We start from the raw sequence: 22,993 nt of genomic DNA, 5'->3' as shown, positions 1-22,993 counted from the left end.
TGTTTGTTTTTTACCAAATAAACTTTTTATTTATTAAAACTTTTTAACTTTTTTAGCCATTTACTAGTCCCAAAAGGAGAATGTGGATCTTGTGATTCCTTCTACAATGCATTGTACAGCTTATGCCAGAGAGGCACAGTCTGATGGAAACACTGCAGGCAGGCGTGGGGACTTCAATAATTCCCAAGCTGCCGTGCACAGACATCGGCACCACACAATCTCATTTGTGGGTTGACGATGGGGGACAGAGGAAATCTACTCCCTCTGTAACCGCTTAGATGCCACCGTCAGTAGTGGGTGCTGCATCTAAGGTGTTAAACAGCCGGATCAGTGCTTCTAACAATTAGAGCTATTAGAGCAGAAGCTCAACTCTAGTGCACCCTGTAAACTGGGACTCCATAAAAACCGCAGCAGCCAGCCTAAAAAGGCATAATGGTGGTCACTATGGGGTGAATCTACATACAGTATACTGTGAATGGAAATAACTTTTCATGGCCCTAAAGTTTGGATAGATGATCACTGCTGTAATACTTTAAGTTCATGTCTTTTTATAATCACTAGAATAAATGTTTGCATGTCTCCACTTATAGAGTGGGCCCACCTTCTACTATATCCTAATAAGAACATATATTTATAAAATTACCATATCTCAGATTTACATATTGGGTCAACCAATCTAGGTAATGAAAATTACAATAGTCTTGTAGACCCTCTAGTAGATTCAACTGATCATAATTTATTGCGTCGGGAGCATTTAATATTTCTACTGAGAAATTCTTGAAGTTCTTTCCAACTAGTTTTCTGTGCCGAGCAGTGTGGCAGGAGCTCTCCACCCCAAGTCAAAGGAAGTGGGAAGAATGGGGACTGTGATACTGTACAAAAAGGGGACCCTGGAGGTTCTAGAAGATGTCCCGCTCCAGGATAGCACTGCACGTACACGTCCTTCTTACCGTACTTCTCTGCCCTGGCCTTTGCTTCCTGAGCAAAGAACAAACTGTTGTAGTTCTGGTCTTTGTCTCCTACGAGAAAAAGGATGGGACCTCTGGCTTTCTCCAGGGGGAGTATAGAGTCCTGGTGTTCTGGTTTTCTTGGGTCATCCATAGAGTTGCTAAGGTTGAGAGACCCAAAGTCTGTGATCAGAACTCTTTCTATAATGTAGGGTATGCCGTTCAGAAGGAGATCGCCATAAATGAGGGTGTTGCCATTCACAGCATTGGTTCCATTGATGCATACCGTAGCAGCAACCTGAGGCAGGTAAGACGCCATGGCCAAAGCCATCTCAGCTCCTTTGCATATAGCGACCACTCCAACTCCATCGCCTGACACCTAAAAAGTAGAATATGTTGTGTGACATTGGTTCATGGATCTAGACATGTATGATTATATGAGGGGTATAACCTTTAGCAGTTTAATGGCAATTACCTAGCTAACCCCATCTACAAAACTAGCTTTGTCTGGCCATATGTTTCCCTCACAGTGACTTCCACAGGAGGAATGTAGTAAATGAATCCTTTAGAGCAAAAGCTATCCACAGGAAAGGAGATAAATGTATATTTATGATTGACTGGTAGTCAAACTGCTTTCAATCCCAGCGATTATAAGTACGGGGGTCCCAAGTCCCATTTGTAATTTGAGCGGTAGTGTACATATGTGACCTCCTCTCCATTTCTTGTCCTTGGGACTGTCGATTACAGCACGTGACTATCTCTGGCAGTCGCACAGAGAATGGAGTGGCAGGGAACATCCTAGACATGCTGCTTTATTAAGGCAAGAGAACAGGACCCTCATTCTCGAGATCGGTGGGTGTCCCAGCAGTCGTACCCCCACAATCAGATAGCCATGCCACAAAAATTGTAATAGTGGGATCTGACTGCTGGAACCCTACCAATTCCAGGGACCAGGGTGATAGGTCCTCGTTTCCAGCAGAGAAGAAGCCACACATACAAAGTCATGTGCCACACATATGTCAGGTGCCTTCAGCTTTTTCCTGTATCCCAATTATGATTTTTTTTTCACTGTCTTATTGACATACAGTAGAAAATAACCCTTCATGGCCTTTAAGACTTCTTGACATGATTCTATGTAAGGAGTTGTCAAACTTACTTTTGGATGACTCCATAGAAACTGAGCGGCTTCCTCAAAATATTTTAAATCCACTACACCAAGGAAACTAGGCAAATCATCATAAGCAAAATAAGCCAGAGCAAGCGAAGCAAAACCGCGGCTGGCCAGGAGGCCACTGCGAAACTCTATCAGACCACCGACGCCTCCAAACATGTCAATAACTCCTGGAAAGGGCCCTTCACCTAAGTAGAAAACAAGAAGGAAAAATGTATTTCAACCATACTAAAATCTATCATTGGTGATGGTCTTAAAGGGGAGTTCCACTTTTATTGAAAATATATTTTTAGCTTCACAAGAAGCTACTTTAGAACATGAAGTATCAACACCATATACATGAAATTCTTCTTGTGGTTATTTGTACAGTTCATGTAGAAGACATTATTCTGAGTATTAAGTAATACATTTCAAAATCTACTTGTACCTAGAGGTAAACAAAAATTACAAACAGGCTAAGCACTTATAACACCTAAGTCACAGGTGTACAGTACACTGTGCTTGAGCACTACCTGCATCTATTATGGTAGCCAAGGTACCAGCTCAGAAACCTACAAAGAAGAAACAGGACCAAAACAGTACCCAAAAAATATAATAAAGCTTTATTGTGTATACAAATAACACTAAAAAGAAAATGTATTACCGGTATATATCACATGATGCAAGGACAGGTGGCAAAAAAGCATTCTCCAGAGATCACATAATTTACAAATGGGGATGAATATGGAAAGGGGTCTATATTATAATGTATGGTCTGGACTACATCCGCTGGGATAGTACCCTGTAAACAACATAGCTACAAATAGTGCCAGGAATAAATAGTAATAACTGTGTCCAGACCAGAGTATAAAAAACGAATGCCAATATGAAGGTACACTGAAACGCTCGTTGGGGTCGTGTCCACCATTGACCACAATTGCAAATGGGTGAGTTTGAATATTGTGTGGTGACGTGTACGGTATGAGTGCTGGAAGGTGTGTATGTCCCACCCAGAATACATCAGGTGGGTGAGATAAATAAAATCCAGAAAGCTGCAGGGGTTTCAGCAAAGCATAGTTTGCTGAGGACAGTTTTGTTTACATTTTGTTCTGGGCTGGATTTGATTTGGACTGGTGGATAGGTTTGGTAGTGGGATCTGCCAATTCGCACCCTTCAAGTCCGGGTATTGTCTTTTACCTAAGGTCATCGCAGGGGAGGCCTGCTGTAATCAAGGAGGGATAAAACCAACGCTCTGTGTGTTAGTCTAGAGAGAGAGAGAAAACTTGGAAACAGAGGCCTACAGAGGCTCTGTGTGGTCTCAGCCACGAGGGCTGAGGGGTCACAAGGCTTTGTAAAGCCTGAACTTTGGGGGGCCCAGCGACACCTACTGTCAGAGGGTTGCAGATGGTCAGATTAGGGAGGACTTCTCGACCATTTCCCCCCAAGAGTGATGGTGAGGTCACAGCCTGGAGGCTGCTAGACCGTATGTGGCTGAGGGGCCACGAGGCTTTGTGAAGCTTGATCTCTTCCCGTATGGACTTGTGTCTGAAGCAGACCTGCTAAGGCTTGGAGCCTGAGACCCTGTGCTTGCAGGTGAGTCAGGGAAATCTACTGTATATTAGTTACAGCCCAGACGGGCAGGTGTTTGTTTTGCCGTTTTCTGTGTGCTGATGCCAAAATAAATGACAATTTTGGACTTTAAATCCGCTGTCTGACAAGATGTCTGTGACTGTGACCCCCTGAGAGAGAGCGATCCCTTACAATTGGCATTAGTTTTTTATACTCTGGTCTGGACACAGTTATTACTATTTATTCCTGGCACTATTTGTAGCTATGTTGTTTACAGGGTACTATCCCAGTGGATGTAGTCCAGGACCATACATTATAATATATACACCTTTCTATATTCACCCCCATTTGTAAATTATGTGATCTCTGGAGGATGCTTTTTTCTGCCACCTGTCCTTGCATCATGTGATTTTTAATAAAAAAAATATTTATTTACATACACAATAAAGCTTTATTATATTTTATGGGTACTGTTTTGGGCTCGTTTCTTCTTTGTAGGTTGTTTGTACCTAGAGGTAATGGCTGTTTTGCCTGTCTATTGTAATACTTGAAAGTGTTCTCTGGTTTCATAATGAACTGCATATTATTGCCCTATATACCTATTTTTATGTCAGCAGAAACTGTCTGATTGATTCAGTGCTCATGCTGCTGTGATCACAGGAATTTCCTGGCATGTTCCTTCTACAGACACAACACAGTTAACCTACAACTCTCTGGGTAACTTATGCAATTTATCTATGGCTCAGTGGAGGTACACTTTAAGGGCTTCTTCAGTTCCATAACAAAACTTGTACAAGCCTAGAGTACCCCAAACGCTGCATATTTTTGCCCCATATACCTGTTTTATGTCAGTACTTTCCTTCTCAGCATCACTGCATCCTATCAGGAGATGTTTACATGCAGAACTTCCTGTTTTAATCAGCTTCCTGCTGGGTTTCTAACCATTCACAGCATGCTTTGCCTTCTAATGTTTCTTAGGGCTTGCTGTGTCTGCCACACAGTTCCCTTATAATAGTTACACAGCCTACACCCCCTCCCCAGCCTCATGTTAGCTAACCAGAGCAAGCCCTGTTAAACATTACAGAGCAAAGAATGCTAGCTGTGTTTTAACAAAAAACACAGAAAGTTAATGGAAAAGAGAAAGTTCTGTTTGTAAACATCCTGCCAGCATGCTCTGAACAGGTGGAAGGAAGGTACTGACATAAACAATGTTTGGGTACTCAAGGCTTATCAAAAATGCATTTTGAAACTGGACAAGTCATTTAAAGCATATCTGCAATGAATTATAGATAAATAAGTTGCATATCTTACCCAATTAAAGCATTACAGGCTGTCCCTGTGTATGTATAACAAATGTACTAGGTAACAAAGTCCTGTGATCACAGCAGCATCGGCACACATTGAAGTAGGCAGTTTCTCACTCTGCAGTCAAATTGGGGAGCAGGGAGGAGGAGGAGAAAGAGTAATGTGAGCTAGCTTTAATAAATAAATGCAATGCAGATTACCCATTACCTATTCACCAAAAATACTCATATGATAATTTGCCTGCATCTTGCCCCTACTCAGGCGATGTTAAAGAGTGTTGCCAGTATATTCGTTTACCAGCAGGTACTGCCCAAGACATCACCCAATGTAAATTCAGCCCTGGCCTTATTTCATATTTAGAAAATTCAGGTAAGCTACATATAGCCTTACTAAACTTGTGACAGACAATGGAGAAGTTACCTACCTGGTGGGCAGAAAAAGTGCTCCTCGTATGCGTCCTTCTCTTATTAGTATTCTCTGAACTCCTGGAGACACATACCATCTTTCAATTACTTTGGTGGCAGCAGGGGAATCTCCAGGTTGTGGATTTAGCACCAACGAGGAATATAGATCCACATGAACAGAGAAAGGACTTCCCATGACATCACGTTTTATCAGCCTTCGAAATGGGATAGCTGGCTTGAGAGCCCAGAATAGGCCCATAGGACAGACTCCATGGAAGTCTCCACCAGTGGCTGGAGATTTCTCCAGATCCACCTTCCCTTCCATATCCGTTTGGTAGAAAGCTCTGGAGTGAAATATCTCCCCTTTCTCATCCTTCAGCCATACTCTTATTGTGATGGTTTGCTGAGGAAGTAGACCCCATGCTTGGATCTTTAGTGGTTCATCCACCAAGGAGACCTCAGGAGTTACTATGAGACCAACCATGTCTGAAGATCAAGAACCTTAAATGGGAGACAAGAGTTACGAAAACACAATGAATGTCACCCAAATAAATGCACTCTTCGATACAAGAATGTATTGACATAGTGTCCTCTCATTCGGTATCTCCCATAGCCATGATCTGTAATGATGAGGATTGAGCAAATTGTCAGTTGTGTTCTCCGCAAGTCTCTTAAATGGATTATGCTGCTAAAATAATTCCTCACCTATCCACAGGATAGGTCATAAACAGTGTTGGACTGGGGTACTTAGGGCCCACCAGTGTAACTGATTCTGGGGACCCACCTTAGGGCTCCTGCACACTAACTTATTTTTTTCCATGTCTGTCCCGTTCATTTCACTTCAACTTTGAAAATAAATAAAATGACTGTGTGCATTCCGTGTCTGTATGTCCGCATGGCTGTTCTGCAAAATGATAGAACATGTCCTATAATTGTCCACATTACAGACAAGGATAGGACTGTTCTATTAGGGGCCGGCTGTTCTGTCCGCATAATGTGGAATGCACACACCCGGTATCCAGGTTTTGTGGATCCGCAATTTGCAGACTGAAAAACATCCAACGGTCGTGTTCATGAGCCCTTACAGGGATAACAGAAATATTAAAGATGAAGTATGATGGCAGACACTCACAGCAAAATGCACAAACATACATGTGGCAGAATTTACACATATATGGATATCCTGCACTTAAGTCAGTCAGAAACAAGACACATGCAGCGCACACCAGTCAGTCACTGGACAGATGTGGCACACAAGACACTTATACATGGATCACATACTGCACATACACCACTGATATATAGAACATATATAGCACACACCAATCACACATAGGAAACACGCAATGCACACACCAAGACATTTATGCCTAACCCTATTAAGTATAGCACACTTGAAGGGGTTAAATGGGCTGTCTCACTTCAGCAATTGGCATTTATCATGGAGAGAAAGGTAATACAAGGCACTTAATATATTGCGATTTTTGTCCATATTGGCTCTTTTCCATCACATTATACACTGCTCGTATCCATGGTTTTGACCACTCTGTAATCCAGCAGCGGTGGCCGTGCTGGCACACTACAGGTAAAGGTGTTGGCCTATGAGCACTTCCAGCCTTTCCCCATAGTGTGTAAGCACGGCCACAGCTGCTGGATTACACAGTGGTAATAACCACGGATATGTGCTGTGTATAATATAATGGAAAGGAGGCAATATAGAGTATCACAATACATTAGTAAGTGCATTGTATTAACTCCATGATAAATGCCATTTACTGAAGTGAGCCAAATCCTTTAACCATAAATGTCTGGCATGAAATTTACCAAATCTTAACCTCCTCATATTGTACATAATCTACATTATAATTAAAAGGGTTGTCCTACCATAATGACCTATTGCCCATCTACAGGATAGGTGATAAATATCAGATCGCTGGGGTCTGACTGCTGGAGCACCCACTGATCATGAAAAAGGGGTCCTGAGACATTCAATCACATTACCGCCAATCTATGTACACAAGGGTCTTAAGACCACGTTCCCTTGATCATGGGGGTCCCAACAGTCAGACACTTATCACCTGTCGTGTCATAGCTGTTCCACCTTTTTACATTCCCTATCCTTAAAGGGAACCTGTCATCAACTTTATGCTGATCTCACTGAGGGCAGCATAAAATAGTGACAGAAATGCTGATGTCAGCGGTGTGTCACTCATCAGCTAAAAGTCTGTAGTTGCTGAGAACCAGCATCATAGTCATTGCAGCCCAGGCCTGGAAAAGAGTCACATCTACCTGAGAAGAGTCCTGGTTATTATAATCTCCTGCCCCCCCCCCCCCCCCTTAATCTGCTGGTGATTGGCAGTTCTCTCCTAGAGTCATCAGCAGGTGGGCAGGGAGAGCAGGACTTCATGAATAACCAGGACTCTTCTCAGGTGGCCGTGACTCTTTTCCAGGCTCGGTCTGCAATGATTGTGATGTTGGTTCTCGGCAACCACTTATTTTTAACTTTTAAATGACAGACAACTGAAATCAACTCACCTGTCTCTACTTTATGCTGCCGTTAGTATAGACAGCATAAAGTTGATTACAGGTTTCCTTTAAAGGATTTCTTTGGGTGTAAAAAAATAAAAATTTAAAATCTGGCCCAAAATATGTGTCAAACTAAAATAGAAATTCTCGCCTGTTAAAGGGCCTGTGTCCACTTTTCTAGTTATCCTCTATCCACAGGATCGGGGATAATTAAGTGATCCGTGGGGGTCTGAACGCTGGAGCCCCCACTGATCCCCCTTCTTGACTGAGTGGCAGGTTGAGCATATGCCCGGCCTCTCCATCCATTCTCTATGGGGTCACCGGAGATGGCGGAGCACAGCGCTGGATATTTCCAGTGGTCCCAAAGAAAATAAAGGGAGCAGCAGGGCATATGTGTGGCCTGCCACACCATAAAAAGGGGGACCAGGATCCATTCCTGGAATCAATTGGGGGGGTCACAGAATCGGACCCCACTAATCATATAGTTATGGCCTATGGTGTGGAGAGGATAACTTGAAAACCTGGACAACCCCTTTAAATCCTCCACCCGTATCTCTTTACATGGGAGGAGTGATGCCTGTAAATACAGAATATCATCACTACCACCATGTAAACCATACTGTCACGGCCATGGCCATGACCGTGACTCCTGAACCGCATGCGGTTGTCAGCGGTTTGGTTTGGTTGTCAATCACAGGTGAGGGCAGTGGTATTTGCCTCACCTGTGGTTGCCGCTGGCAACAGTATGTATGTGGCAGCATAGCAGTCTGAGCTGTATTGTGGCAGCTTGCTATGCTGTGCATGCGGTTGCACCTAGCAACCTTTTGTTAGGTGTGTGTGTGTATGTTATGCACTTCATATGTCATGTGTGCACTAGGTTTTATGTTATTGTGTGCACTTCCCCTTTTAGTGGTGTTTTCCCTTCCCTGGTGATGGAAGGGTTAACTCCCTTTCTGTATGTGTGAGACACTGGGTGTGTCCACTTAGGCCTATATAGCCTCTGTGTTTGGCATGGCTCAGTGGGTTGCTTCAGCCATGCTTAGCTGGAGCAGCCTCCTGTGAATACCATATTCCAGTAAGGGCCACCCTTCCGGTCATAAAATCCTAACCCCTGATGTTTAGTTTATGTCCGTTACCTTTGGTTTTTATTGCAGCTATGGATGTCCTGGTTCCTGTGTGTTTTTATGTCTGTGCTGTTTGTCTATGTTTGTGTGGACAGCGTTTTCTGAGCACGGGTTCCAGTCAGCAAGGCTGTGGCAGGTTTGTGTGGAACTGTTTGGGTACACCTGTCATGTTCATAGTTCTGTTCATGTTTCCCTTCTTTCATGCTGCTTGGCCAGTGAGACTCCTGCTCCTCCGTGCCTAGTAGGTTGCAGGGACTATTAGGTTCCAGAGTATGAGCCATCCTACCACCAGGGTCGGCTCATACAGACAGGAGACAGGGTCAGCGTTAGGGACGCAATAGGAGGTGACCTGCTCCCTAATTCTGTTGCCCTGAACGAGTAGCGACTGGACATTTCTGAGCATCGCACGGCTGAGGGTTTTCCCCATCCTCAGCCGTGACACATACGTGTCAATATTGGAGAATATGACGCAATGTGCTGAATTTTTCGGGCATAAGTCCAACCCCCTTTAACAAAGCCCAAGCAAAGGTGCTAGAGGAGCAATGTGAGCAAAGGGCACAAACGGAGGTGTCACGAACCAGCGTATGTGAACCCACTGTGCCACGTGTCCTACCTCCTCTAAGGGAGTTATCTAAGTGAACCCCTCGATTCTTCACAATACCCCTGATGGTGGGGATAGACTTTCCCAAGGGGAATACCAGGTCGATACCTCTTGAGGAGGATAGATACATGAGGCATCTGGTCCACGTGGACCAGGAGTTATCTGAGAAAGGAACCAGAAGTACAGGCGGAGTCAGGCAGGCGGAGTCGTTACCAGCAGCAACAGTGCAGGACCAAAGGATGAGGCAGAGGCGTAGTCAGACAGGCAAAAGGTCAGGGCAGGCAGCACAGGTACAGGTCAGGCAATCCTGGTCGGCAACAGGAGAGTCAAGGCAAGCCGTCAGGGATCAGATCAGTAACAGAATCCAGGAACACAGGTGGTTATCAGGAACCTAAGCAGAGCACAAGGGCCTTGGGGTAAAAGCTCAAGGAGAACGGCATGTTCCAGATGCTCGAATGGTCTGCACAAGTCTTTAGGAATTGACATAAAAATACAACTTCAGTTTCACGTGGTATATTACAGACACTGATCGCATTACTCGGTGTCACATATATCCTTGTTTAGGTATTCGGCTGCTCAAAAGCAAGTGTTATGATTATGCTACGGGTGCTCACGGTTATAAGTGCTAACTTACTCGTTCATTATGTACATGTGATTAAAAGGGGGAGAAAAAAAACAACAATCACATGCCATGAGCAGTAGATGTAGGGTAGGAAATTGGGGGTTGTGTTGCTAAATGGATAAGAACCAGGCAGTATCAGTATTCATTGCACAAGTCCAGAGATGTCAGGTCACTAAAATCATAGTCAAACTGTTCGCTTACACCCTTGCTGTTCTCCAGCCCAAAGTGGTACTCATGATAGAGGAGAAGACAAGCTGATGAACTCATCAGAGAGCAAGTCAGGCAGGACAGCAGCAGTGACAGGGGACAGGTAAAGGTCTTCTGCTGAGTAACCCAAGGGAAGATCCGTCTCCGGCGATAGCAATGACTCTTAGTAAGCAACCCTATGCCAATATCCTGAGAGGGTGCCAGAACTGTAGAGACATTTGGGGCTCTGTTTGCTGGGTGACTTTTCAGAAGAACTAGGAACTTTGGTTGGGCTTGATTGACAGGACTGCAAACCCCAGAAGATTCGTCTGGGTGGATAAACACGTCAATGGGTCGGGTCCATGGGTGCTTTTAGGAGAAATCTGCAGGCCCTCTTTGGGATCTGAAACTTGCATCACCGGCATCATAGGTGCATATCCATAAAGCAAGCATACAGAGAACTAATAAAAGCATGGCTGCACAGCCGCTGTTACAGGAGGGTCATAACTGAAGCAGAGACATTAGAGTCACCTGAGGCAGGGTAATAGTGGGGATCCTGGAGCAGGGGTAACTGGAGAAGAGGCAATATTCCAGGTGCATTTAGAGTGGATGCATCTGGAGCTGTGGCACTAATGGGGGTGCACCTAAAGCATAGGTATTGGGGGGACCTAGGGCAGAGTCCCTCCAGTACCACTCTGAACTCTGCAGAGAGCAGCACACATACACAGATCTGAGTCTACTATAAACAAATCCCCTATTTCCCCCTTACAGTCTCATACAGGTCACTACTGTCACACACCTGAGAAATCAGCCCTGCACCGCAGAGGAGTCCTTCTCTCCAGCAGCCACAGTTTCCTGACAGCAGGGAGGGCAGGAGGAGGCAGACACCTTCTCTCCTCCTTCACAGCCAGCAGCCCCAGAAGTCTAGAAGATACTGTGGGGCCTCTCCTGAGAAACAAGAGAAATAATTACTCCTCCATCTTATCTCCGGGCGCAGGAGACTGGGGGCCTACCGAGAAATCCCCCACCTCCCCAGTGGGCCAGTCCGAGCCTGGTCATAAATAACATCACGGGTGGTCCAAGCCCAGGAATTCCAGCAATCTGGAAAAGGGATCAGTCTAATGTTTCATAGATTTTATTTTATGGGATTGAGGAGGAGCAATGTCTACATCAAGCCTGTAGAAGTGAATAGAGCCCACTGCTTCATTCAGGCATGGAACGGGGACCCCTCATTCTCAGAATTGGTTGGGCATGCCAGCTGTTAGATCCCCTTTAGGCCCCTTTCACATGAGCGTGATGGATTAGGTCCGGATGCATTCAGTGAAACTCGCACCATTTTGCAAGCAAGTTCAGTCAGTTTTGCATGCCATTGCATTCAGTTTAGTTTTTTTCTGTGCGGGTGCAATGCGCTTTGATGCGTTTTTTACGCGCGTGAGAAAAAAAAAAAAAAGATTTCCAAACATCTCCTAGCAACCATCAGTGAAAAACGCATCGCACCCGCACTTGCTTCCGGATGCAATGTGTTTTTCACTGAAGCCCCATTCACTTCTATGGGGCTGCGTGATTAATGCAGAATATAGAACATGCTGCGTTTTTTACGAAAAGCAGAACTGACGCAGACCCATTGAAATGAATGGGTCAGGATTCAGTGTGGGTGCTATGCGTTCACATCACGCATTGCACCCGCTCGTGTGAAAGGGGCCTTAGTCCAATGTAACTGTAATCTTGCAATGCGCGAGCTAGCGCATGCGCAGTTCATTCCCTTAGGCTGGTTTCACATGGGCGTGACGGATTGGCTCAGGATGCGTTCAGGGTGCGTTCAGTGAAACACACTATTTTGCAAGCAAGTTCAGTCAGTTTTGTCTGCGATTGCGTTTAGTTGTTCAGTTTTTTCCGCGCGGGTGCAATGCGTTTTGATGCGTTTTTCACGCGCGTGATAAAAAACTGAATGTTTACAAACAACATCTCTTAGCAACCATAAGTGAAAAACGCATCGCACCCGCACTTGCTTGCGGATGCAATGCGTTTTTCACGCAGCCCCATTCACTTCTATGGGGCCAGGGCTGCGTGAAAAACGCAGAATATAGAACATGCTGCGATTTTCACGCAACGCAGAACTGATGCGTGAAAAACAACGCTCATGTACACAGACCCATTGAAATGAATGGGTCAGGATTCAGTGCGGGTGCTATGCGTTCACGTCACGCATTGCACCCGCGCGGAAAACTCGCTTGTGTGAAAGGGACCTTAGGCTGATGCCAGCACAGGGAAGGAACGCTATGACGACACTGCGCATGCACTAGCTCGCGCATCACGAGATTACGGCACTCTAGCTTTTTGACATCGGGGAGCAAGGGGGAGATTCTGAGGATGCGGGGCGGTGCTGGGTGTAGTGTCCCACTAGGTAGGGGTGGGCACTACACAAGGGTCAATTGGGTCACGTGTTACTCCTACTCCTAAGGGACAGTGGCATTATATTTAACTATGCATTGTAATGTGCTTTCTATGTGCTTTTACATGTGTTGTTTCCCCTGTGACATGCATAGCAGGCCTATTGGGGTGTAGTTAAGCATCCTAGACACTAGAGGGAGATAGGGAGCCCCTAGTATAAATGTCCAGGCCCAGACAGGGAGGGGTTAGTCTGTAGTCATGAGTCTGTGGAGACAGAAGTGAGAAGGCACAAGCCTGAGATATGCTGAGGGCCTCCTCCTGACATGCAGCTAGATAGTCCAGGCTTCTAGTTGCCACCAGGAGGCTAGTGAAGGATTACAGCCCGCCTGAAGTTTTTCTGAGTCCAGCTTAGCTCAGAAGAATCAACCCCAGTAGTAGAGATGAGCCTCCTGGGAGAAACCTGCAGTACCCTCAACCCAAGCAGAGCCAGTGTATCCAGCTAGACGCAAGTAAGCTGATGGGCAGAGGACCTATAAAGACGGCGCAAGGGTCAATACGGGAGGAAGATTATTTGCCAAGGATAAAAGCCAGCATTTGGGCATCCGGGCCTTGGGATAGAAACCAGACAAGAGTTCTAGGAACAGTGTACAGTATTTCTGAGGAGAAGGTACAGCCTGATCTGAGTGTGTGTATTATTATTATTACCCTCCGAGTATCTTGCAAGATTATACCTGCCAGTATTGGAAATAAGCCTGCTTGTGAAGCATATGACATAAGGGACTGTATTATCATCTTGATGTACAAAGTTGGACTGTTATAAGTAAAGCAACGTTTGGTTCACCATACCATCTGTGTACCTCACTTATTGCTACTGGAAAACCGGTGTGCCACCGTTACAGGCACTGGCGTCACGATCCTTAAAGGGACCTTGCCCCAGGCACTCAAAACACCTGCAACATCCAGGGCACCTCACCCAACATCAGTCCTGGTCCCTACATCCAGAGTGTGCCCCAGAGGAACTTTGTGTCAGCCTCTCCTTCACTGCCGCATGCCTGCCCAGGGTTCTCCTACAAACAGTGAGTAACCCTCGATTGCCCATAACCGTGACCTCACTTCGCAATACCCTGCAGGTCTGGCGTGCTGCACTGGACTCCTTCCCGCTGGACTCATCTCAGGTTAATTTGCATATGGATCAAATCTGTTTTTTTTACACAATAAAAGCACACAGAGCTATGGGGACTGGGTATTGCGGATGTGCTAGCGCCATCTAGCAACCCATGTCCTCAGCTCTATACACAAAATCCCGGTGACAGGTTCTCTTTAAAGGAAAACGTCTCCTTTCCTAGTCACGCTCAAAGTGAACACTGAAGAGTCTATCAGCGATTTGTCATTTTAACATCAACTAGCATTGTCACCCGAAACGACAACCACGAGACCAAGCATGAAGTCAGAAAAGATACATTAGAAAACGGCCATCAGAAGTCCCTACTGAGCTCCTGCAGACGACTGTGTGGACGTTTTTGTTTGAATTTAGCTTTCTGCCTGACCGGAGAATAAGGAATTCAGCAGACATGATAGAACTGTGGTGCGGTCCCTGTAGGATAAAATGGAGATCCGTGTCTGACCTGTCTGAGTATTCTGGGTCTGGATACCATTTCCCTGCAGCAGAGTATATAGGGAGCCGCTTAGGAACTGCAATGCATATCACGTATCCACGAGATGTAACCGTGAAAGGGACGGATTGTCAGATCTCAGAGTCTGGAAGACAGAGCTGGAAAGGAAGTGGAGAAATCAGATCCAGCCCCCAGCTCTGAGAGTAAAGTCCACGGTGTTAATGCTGTTAAAGGGACAGCACCACGAAATAAGTATAAAATATAAGAAAAAGAACTGGATCGCACATCCTCAATACTATGCTTTTATCTAACTGCTTCTCAGCGTAATTTGTCGTACACCTACCCCTATGCTGCATGCTGTACATGAGGCATTGGTATACAATTTGATCAAAAAGCTTAGGCCCACTCACCGCAACAAGGTTGTATCTTCAAATGGGTGGGGGCGCTGTTTGACTGCTGGGTCCCGCTGCCTGCTGGGGTGGTGCTGTTGTGTCGGCTGTCGCCGTGCAGTGCTGCGCCAAATTTAGAATGGGGTCCCATTCGAAGAGGCAACCTTGTCACGGTGAGTGGGCCTAAGCTTTTTGATCAAATTGTATACTAATGCCTCATGTACAGCATGCAGCATAGGGGTAGGTATACGACAAATTACGCTGAGAAGCAGTCAGATAAAAGCATAGTATTGAGGATGTGCGATCCAGCTCTTTTTCTTATATTTTATAACCACAAAATAAGTGTCAGCCGGAAATGGTGAAACTACGCATCTCACTTATAAATAATGTGGATCCATGGAGGATATGGGGGAGAGATAAGTAGATATGAGTGAGAGAGATTAAATAGTGTGAAGATTAGCATCAGGAGAAGTAGGCAAAGCCGGTTTACAGATAGAAAGAGCTGGACTGGGGGCGCAGCCTTGGGGGTAGGCGACCATGACGGGGGGCTGGTTTGAGGGAGCCCCTGGGAAGCCGATTGGCCAGTTCAAGTGATGGGGGCGGCGAGAAGTGAGGGGTTAAAAGGGCGAGGGTCTGGGAAGAAGGAGGCCATTTTATGGAAAAATGGAGCTGCGCACACCTGCACTAACTTGCGCACCCCTGCACTTATTATGGATGTGGATTCCCTCTTGGCGGATCTCAGGTCGGCGGCTGAGGCACCCGCTCCGCCTCAGCCACCGACACCCCGGCCGCAACGGTCCCGTCTGCCGGCGCGCCTCAGCCCAGACATGGCCTCCCCTCGGGCTCAGCGCCGTAAACGGAGCCCTGCTTCACAGGACCCTTCACGCCTGCAGGCGCCGGGTGCCGCTCCTGCCCGGGCGCCCAGGCGTGGAAGGAAGCCGGCTAGTAGGCAGAGGCCTCATGCAGGCCTCAGCAGGCCTCTTCAGCAGCGCAGCAGCGCCACCTTGTGGTCAGGACCAGGAACGGCGGGCACTCTCCAGGATCCGGATGTGGATGAGGCCCCTCAGCTTGAGCAGTATCCCAGAGCGCACAGGGCTGCTGCGGACCACGGCAGCAGGCCCTCGTAGGTCAGGCAAGTCGAGGAAGAAGGTGTCGCCGCGCAAGTTGTATCCAGGGAACATTACGTCCCTGGCCCCAGCCCGGCCCGGGGACATCCGTGGGAGCTCGCTGTGCCAGGACTGTCTCAGAGGACCGAGCGTCGGGATTCAGGACCCTCGGCTGATGGGGTCACAGCACCCAGGCAGCCAGGTGAGGCAACATGGGGACCTTTATGTCAGTTAGTGTCTGGGGGGGCTGGGGGGTTTGGTGGGGTTGCTAGCAAATTTGGGGGCGGCAGAGAAATCTCGGGTTACCGTTGGGGGACCTGGGTGGTGGCGTCGGCGGGTCGGTAGCGTCAGGGCCATTGCGGGGGGGCCGCCAGCTTTGGGTACACCCACTGTGGTTTCATGTGGTACTTTGGCGTCAGTACAGACGCAGGTGGGCGGCTCTGAACAGGAGGACATAATGAGGTTAGACCAGTGGTGGCGAACCTATGGCACTGGTGCCAGAGGTGGCACTCGGAGCCCTCTCTGTGGGCACCCTGGAAAAAGTCTATGGTGTACCAGTATGCCTTAGACTTTTCCTACAATTCATCAGCACAGGGCGCACTATGAACGGCACAGGCAGCACACTGAATGTAGGCAGGCTGTTATAGCTAAATTATAAAGTACATGGAAGATATACTGTATTGGTATTCAGGTTAAATTGCTGTGTTGGCACCTTGCGATAAATAAGTGGGTTTTGGGTTGCAGTTTCGGCACTCAGTCTGTAAAAGGTTCACCAGCACTGATCTATGTGAATACAGTATATGTATAATATAACCATTCATGTTATATGCATTATATGAGTATAATGTTGGCAATGACCTCATTACTCTCACACCGTTATGCGGGGGAGTCCTCTCCTGCATAATGGAAACGGGACAGATCCGTTATGCAGCCCATAGACTTCTATTAGGACAGAATGAATAATGGAATGCCTCTAAAGGCATTCCGTCATAGAATTGCATTATGGTCCGTGATAACGGAATCCATAACGCAATTCTGCTTTTACCACCAAAACGAAGCGTGAACAAATTTCATAACATGAAATTCGCTAATCTCTAGTCACCACCAATATATAGTATTTGTCAATTTCCCTCCCCCTGCAGTTGTATGCCGTATGACTGCATACGTTGCCCATTGACTCCCATTGTACATGAAACATATACCCTGCGGCATAGGTTTTTGGTTGCAGCATCCCCCTGTATTCAGTGCAGAGAAATGAGGCCACCAAAATGTATGCAAAAAGAACACTCTGGCCCATTAGAGACTATAGATGAGTTTGACAAGTCTACATCAGGAGCTTCTAGGGCAGTGATGGCGAACCTATGGCACAGGTGCCAGAGGCGGCACTCGGAGCTCTCTCTGTGGGCACCCGCACTCTGAAAAAAGTCTATGGTGTACCAATAAGCCTTAGGCTACTTTCACACTAGCGTTTTTCTTTTCCGGCGCTGAGTTCCGTCCTAGGGGCTCAAATCCGGAAAAGAACTGATCAGTTTTATCCTAATGCATTCTGAATGGAGAGTCCGTCCCTCAGGATGCATCAGGATGTCTTCTGTTCAGTCTTTTTGACTGATCAGGCTTTTCAGAAAACCGTAGCATGTTGTATTTTTACCTCCGGCCAAAAATCCTGAACACTTTGACTGAACGCCGGATCAGGCTTTTTTCCCTTTGACTTGCATTAACGCCGGATCCGGCGCTGTGTGTTCAGTCAAAACGGATCCGGCTTTTGCATGTTAAACCCGAAAAATAGGAAAAAAAAGGTAAAGTCCATAAATGGCGGATCCGTTTTTTCCAATACATTTTTCCATTGTGATCGATAGCCTGATCAGGATTCAAATGTAATCAGTTTTCACAAGTTTTTCCGGATCCGGCGGGCAGTTCCGGTGTCGGAATTGAACGCCGGATTCAAACAACGCTAGTGTGAAAGTAGCCTTAGACTTTTTCCTGCCACGGCGCTGAACGGCACAGTCAGAGCACTGAATGTAGGCAGTTATTATAGCTAGATGATAAAGTACATGGAAGATACACTATATTGGTATTCAGGTTAAATTGCCGTGTTGGCACTTTGTGATAAATAAGTGGGTTTAGGTTGCAGTTTGGGCACTTTGTCTCTAAAAGGTTCGCCATCACTGGGTTAGACGATAGGGCGAAGGGTGAAGTCTATGTTTGTTTTGAAGGCCCATTGGGGGCAAATTTGAAGCAAGAGGTTAGGGAGCACATTTGGAAAGGGGAGTATGTGGATATATTTTCCCTACTCACTTTGGACAGGTTCAATTTGGATAGGGCGCGAAAGGATGAGGGTAAGAGGGAGGACGAGGAGAAGCGTAGGCACCGACTGATACCGCGGACGTTCCCTAACTGGTTGCAGGCGTTCGCGATATTGGCCAGTGTGATAGGGGAGAAAGCGCCGGAGTGCTGCTCCGCGCTTTTTTGTTACCTGGATGCCATTGGGGAAGCTTACCGTGTGTATGGGGGTATGGCCTGGCTGCGTTACGACAAGCAGTTTAGGCAGCGGAAGGCGGTACGCCCTAGTATCAAATGGGACCACAAGGATATCGCTTTGTGGCTAAAAGTGACGGCGCCGGTTCGGTCAGGCCAGCCCTTTCAGAGCGAATCAGGTGCGGGGGGACAATCCGGATTCGCAGCAGCATCTGCAAAGGGGTTGTGTTTTTTAATCAATGAAGGGGGGTGTAAATTTGGAGCCAAGTGCAAATTCAAGCACGAATGTTCCACTTGTGGCGGGTCCCACGGAGCCGCGCGCTGTTTTAGAGGGGTTCTGGAAAAGGGGGAGACATCGGTGCGTCTGCAAGAGATGGACCGGTTTCTCGCTAGATATCCGGATAGGGAGGCTGCGCAATTGTTGCGGGAAGGTTTTTCGGGGGGATTTTAAATTCCGTTTATTCCATCGGGGTATGTGTTGCTTAAGAAGAATTTGCAGTCGGCGAGGGAGCACCCGGATGTGGTGACGAAAAAGTTAGAAAAGGAAGTTAGACTGGGAAGGATGGCTGGCCCATTTTTGGAACCACCTTTGCAGAACTTACGTGTGTCACCTCTAGGGGGGGTCCCAAAGAAGGAGGCGAATACATTTCGCCTGATTCAACATCTATCCTTTCCGAAGGGATCGTCGGTCAACGACAGTATTGACCCGACACTGTGCTAGGTAGTCTATGCCTCGTTTGATGCGGCAGTGAAGTGGGTTAGGAAGTTCGGGAGGGGTGCATTGATGGCGAAAAACGGATATCGAGTCAGCATTTAGACTGTTGCCGGTGCATCCAGAGAGCCTGCATTTGTTGGGATGTTTTTGGGAGGGTAAGTTTTTTGTTGATCGTTGTTTGCCAATGGGGTGTTCGTTGTCATGCGCGTATTTTGAGAAGTTCAGCGCGCATGACAACGGTGTCCCCCGGATGTGACTCAATTATTCACTATCTGGACGATTTCTTAGGTATTGGCCCCCCGGGATCCAGGGTGTGCTCTTTACTGTTGCACACGATGGAGGCGTTGTTTAATTCCTTCGGGGTTCCCTTAGCGGCAGGGAAGACGGTGGGGCCGACCACGGAATTGAGCTTCCTAAGCATAGTGATTGACTCAGTGAAGATGGAATGTAGGATCCCCTTAGACAAGGTTGAGGATCTAAAGAAGGAAGTGGACAGGGTGCGGGGACTGCCAAAAATTCAATTGCGGAGCCTACAGTCACTCCTGGGGAAGCTTAATTTCGCTTGTAGGATTATCCCCATGGGTAGAGTATTTAGTAGGCGTTTGGCGGCGACAACGACGGGTGTCACGGCGCCGCACCATTTTATTAGATTGGGGAAAGAGCTTAGGGCGGATTTGCAAGTTTGGGCATCGTTTCTAGAGCGTTATAATGGCAGAGGTCTGTTTATGGGTGAAACGGTAGACTCCTTTGATTTTGACCTTTTCTCTGACGCTGCGAGGGAGGCGGTTTCGGGGTCTATTGTGGGGGGCAGTGGTGTGTGGGGGGGTTGGCCTGATACCTGGGTGGAGAGAGGCTGGGTCAAGAATTTAGCGTTGCTGGAGCTGTTCCCCATTGTAGTGGCAGTAATGTTATAGGGGGAGGATTTTAGGAACAAGAAGGTCCGTTTCCACTGTGACAACTTGGGGGTGGCGCAGGCGATTAACGGGTTGTCGGCTTCTTCACCGCTAGTGGTACGTCTATTGCAGAGGCTAGTGTTGGAGTGTTTGTCACTTAATGCTTGGGTGGTAGCAGTGCACGTACCAGGGGTTGATAACTGTATTGCTGATGCCCTCTCTTTCACAGTGGGAGCGTTGCCGCCAGCTGGCCCCGGGGGCAGAGGAACTTGGGCTGGACTGCCCGAGTTGTCTGTGGGAACTCCTGGAGACACCGTAGCGAGTCTCATACGGGCTTCACTCGCACCCGGTACGTGGGAGACATACAATAGGGCATGGCAATGCTGGGAGGAATGGAAGACCAGGTTGGCCGTTGGGACAGATGACTTTGAGATTCCCTTGCTATTGTTCATTGGGCATTGTAGAGAGGAGGGGTGGTCTATCTCTAGGATTAATAGTTGTGTTTCGGGATTGGCTTTCGGTTTTCGTCTTAGAAATCTGCCGGACGTCACCAAGTCTTTTCTGGTGGTGAGGGCTTTAAAGGGTTGGCGGCGTTCTCAGTCGGGGCAGGATGACCGTAGGCCGGTGTCCTTTGCTTTGCTGCTGAGGTTGGGTGAACAACTAGTCGACGTCTGTGCCTCGTTGTGGGAGTTGCATTTGTTTCGGTTGGCTTTTTCGCTAGCGTTTTTCGGGGCATTGCGTTTGGGCGAGTTGGTTTCTCCGTCGGTTAAGAGACAGGGTGGCTTGTTCAGGGATGACGTGGACCTTTTTCAGGATAGGGTGGAATTTCGTATTAGACGATCAAAAACTGATGGGGAAGGGAGAGGTCGGAAGGTTGTTCTTTTCGCTGTCCCGGGTTGCGCAATGTGTTCAGTATACTGCTTGAGGGAGTAAGGGGTTGCGGTGATGGGGACGAATTCCCCTCTCTTAGTGCATGCGGACGGGTCTTTCCTTTCCCGTTTCCAATTCACAGCGGTCTTCAGGCGGTGTCTAGGGCAGTTGGGCATAGCGCTTGGGGGTTACTCTAGCCACTCTTTTAGAATTGGGGCAGCGACAGAGGCGGCCAGACGGGGACTGGGGCAGGACGTGATAATGTGGATAGGGAGGTGGGAATCGATTCGTTTTAGATCATATATACGCCCAGATCGTTTGTGATATTGCATTGTACTTTGTCTCATCCCGTACGGTATGCTTTTGATCTTATTATTTCGTTACAGATTCGGACCCAGCGCTAATCTGGATAATTGGTCACCCGTATGTTTTCTGGGGAGCCATCCGGGCAGCGGTTCGGCCGGATGGACAACAGTTGGGGATTGACCGGTCGGTAGCGGTGGTAAGATGGTTGGGACGTAGGGGAATGGTGTGGGGGGGCGTGTTACCTGAGGTCCACAAGTTTGTTAGGTTGGATAGGGCGCCGAATGTGTTGGTGTTGCACGTGGGGGGCAACGATTTGGGGGCGCGTCCATTGCGGGAATTAGTAAAGGATGTTAAGTTCGACCTACTCCGGTTGTGGGCGCTGTTCCCGGGTCTAATTTCTGTTTGGTCGGACATTGTTCCCCACAAAGTGTGGAGGGGAGCGCGGTCAGTGGAAGGTATAAATAGGGCTAGGATAAAAGCTAACCGGGCCATAGGGCGGTTCATGGCAAGGAATGGGGTGGTGGTAGTAAGGCATACCGAACTGGAGAAAGGGGTCGGGGCTTTTTGGCGGTCTGATGGTGTTCACTAGAACGCAGTGGGGATTGACATGTGGTGTCTGGCGATACAGGAGGGCATTGAGACAGCTTTGCGAATGTGGAGGGACGCACAGGCTTAAGGTGTCAAGCATGTGCGTTCGTGGTGGTGGGAGGTCCTGAAAGTTGGAGAGATTCAGGTGACGAGGATGGGAGGGCTCCACGGTTGGGGCTGGACTCCTATGGCTGGTGGTCGGTTGTGGCGGAATTTGGGCGAGCCGTCAGTGGTGCCTCTGAGCTGGTGCTTAACGGCTGGGGGCAAGTCGACTCAAAAGATACTGGCGAAAATTCCGAGGTTTGGGGCTTCCAGGACCTCCTCCGTGTTACTCAGGGATATGAATAAGTTGGTTATATCTTATGGTTATGTTTTGTGGGAAATAAAAGGTTATTTATTCATGTATGTGTTTTCAATAAACGGCTGCTGTGGCCGATATAATCCAACTTGGTGTCTGTGTCTTATTGGGGTTCTGACAAGGCCAGTTTAGAGGGATAGGGCTGGTGGTAGGGGAGTCAAGGGTTAGTAAGTGACGGATCAAGTGGGGCGAGCGGGGAATAACCAATACCCCGTCAAGAGATAGTGACACTGCGGACAAAAAAGTCCTCACAGCCATTTACACTGCAGGCAATAGCCAAAATCAAAACCTGCTTGTCTCAGCACTAACTAAACACATAGGGTCCCTTACCATACCAGGTGCCTTCCTACCAAGCACTGGAGAAAAATTACAGTGTTAGGGCTCATGCACACGAACGTATTTTCTTTCCGTGTCCATTACGTTTTTTAATTTCGATGGGTCCGCAAAAACAAAACTGTAGTTACTCCATGTGCATTCCATATGTCCGTTCCGCAAAAAAATAGAACGTGTCCTATTATTGTCCACATTATGGACGAGGATAGGACTGTTCTATAAGGGGCCAGCTGTTCTGTAAAATACGGAGTGCACACGGATGTCATCTGTATTTTTTGCGGACCACAAAATAAATACGGTCGTGTGCATGAGGCCTTACTTAAAGACAGTGGGGCACTTGGGCGGCACAGAGGCAGAGTGTGGACGTATCAGGACCAGGACTTAAGCCCCGGCAAATTTACTACCATTTACGCCTAGAAACAGATGCAAATGTTAGCAAAAAACTACGCCAGCCAGGAGCAAGGACTGCCGCAGATGTGCCTAATTTATGACGAGGTGGTGGTGAAAAGAGGCCGTACTGAG

General features: G+C 47.4%; 2 protein-coding genes across 2 annotated transcripts in view; one reads left to right on the top strand and one right to left on the bottom strand.

Annotated features, from left to right (window-relative positions):
• The window catches only part of CFAP53 (cilia and flagella associated protein 53), a 147,867-nt gene that overhangs the window by 5,704 nt on the left and 119,170 nt on the right, over positions 1-22,993 (top strand). The gene's annotated exons all lie outside the window — the stretch shown is intronic.
• On the bottom strand, positions 131-14,612 carry LOC122924848 (acyl-coenzyme A amino acid N-acyltransferase 1-like). The gene is made up of 4 exons (XM_044276334.1): positions 14,451-14,612; positions 5,399-5,876; positions 2,104-2,308; positions 131-1,326 (listed from the first exon to the last, which is right to left on the bottom strand). The coding sequence occupies exons 2-4, from the start codon at positions 5,857-5,859 to the stop codon at positions 730-732; spliced, it is 1,263 nt and encodes a 420-aa protein (XP_044132269.1). The 5' UTR covers positions 5,860-5,876; positions 14,451-14,612; the 3' UTR covers positions 131-729.

This window comes from Bufo gargarizans, chromosome 1, assembly GCF_014858855.1.
Source record: "Bufo gargarizans isolate SCDJY-AF-19 chromosome 1, ASM1485885v1, whole genome shotgun sequence".
NCBI classification, from domain to species: domain Eukaryota; kingdom Metazoa; phylum Chordata; class Amphibia; order Anura; family Bufonidae; genus Bufo; species Bufo gargarizans.
This window is presented reverse-complemented; position numbering and strand designations above follow the sequence as displayed.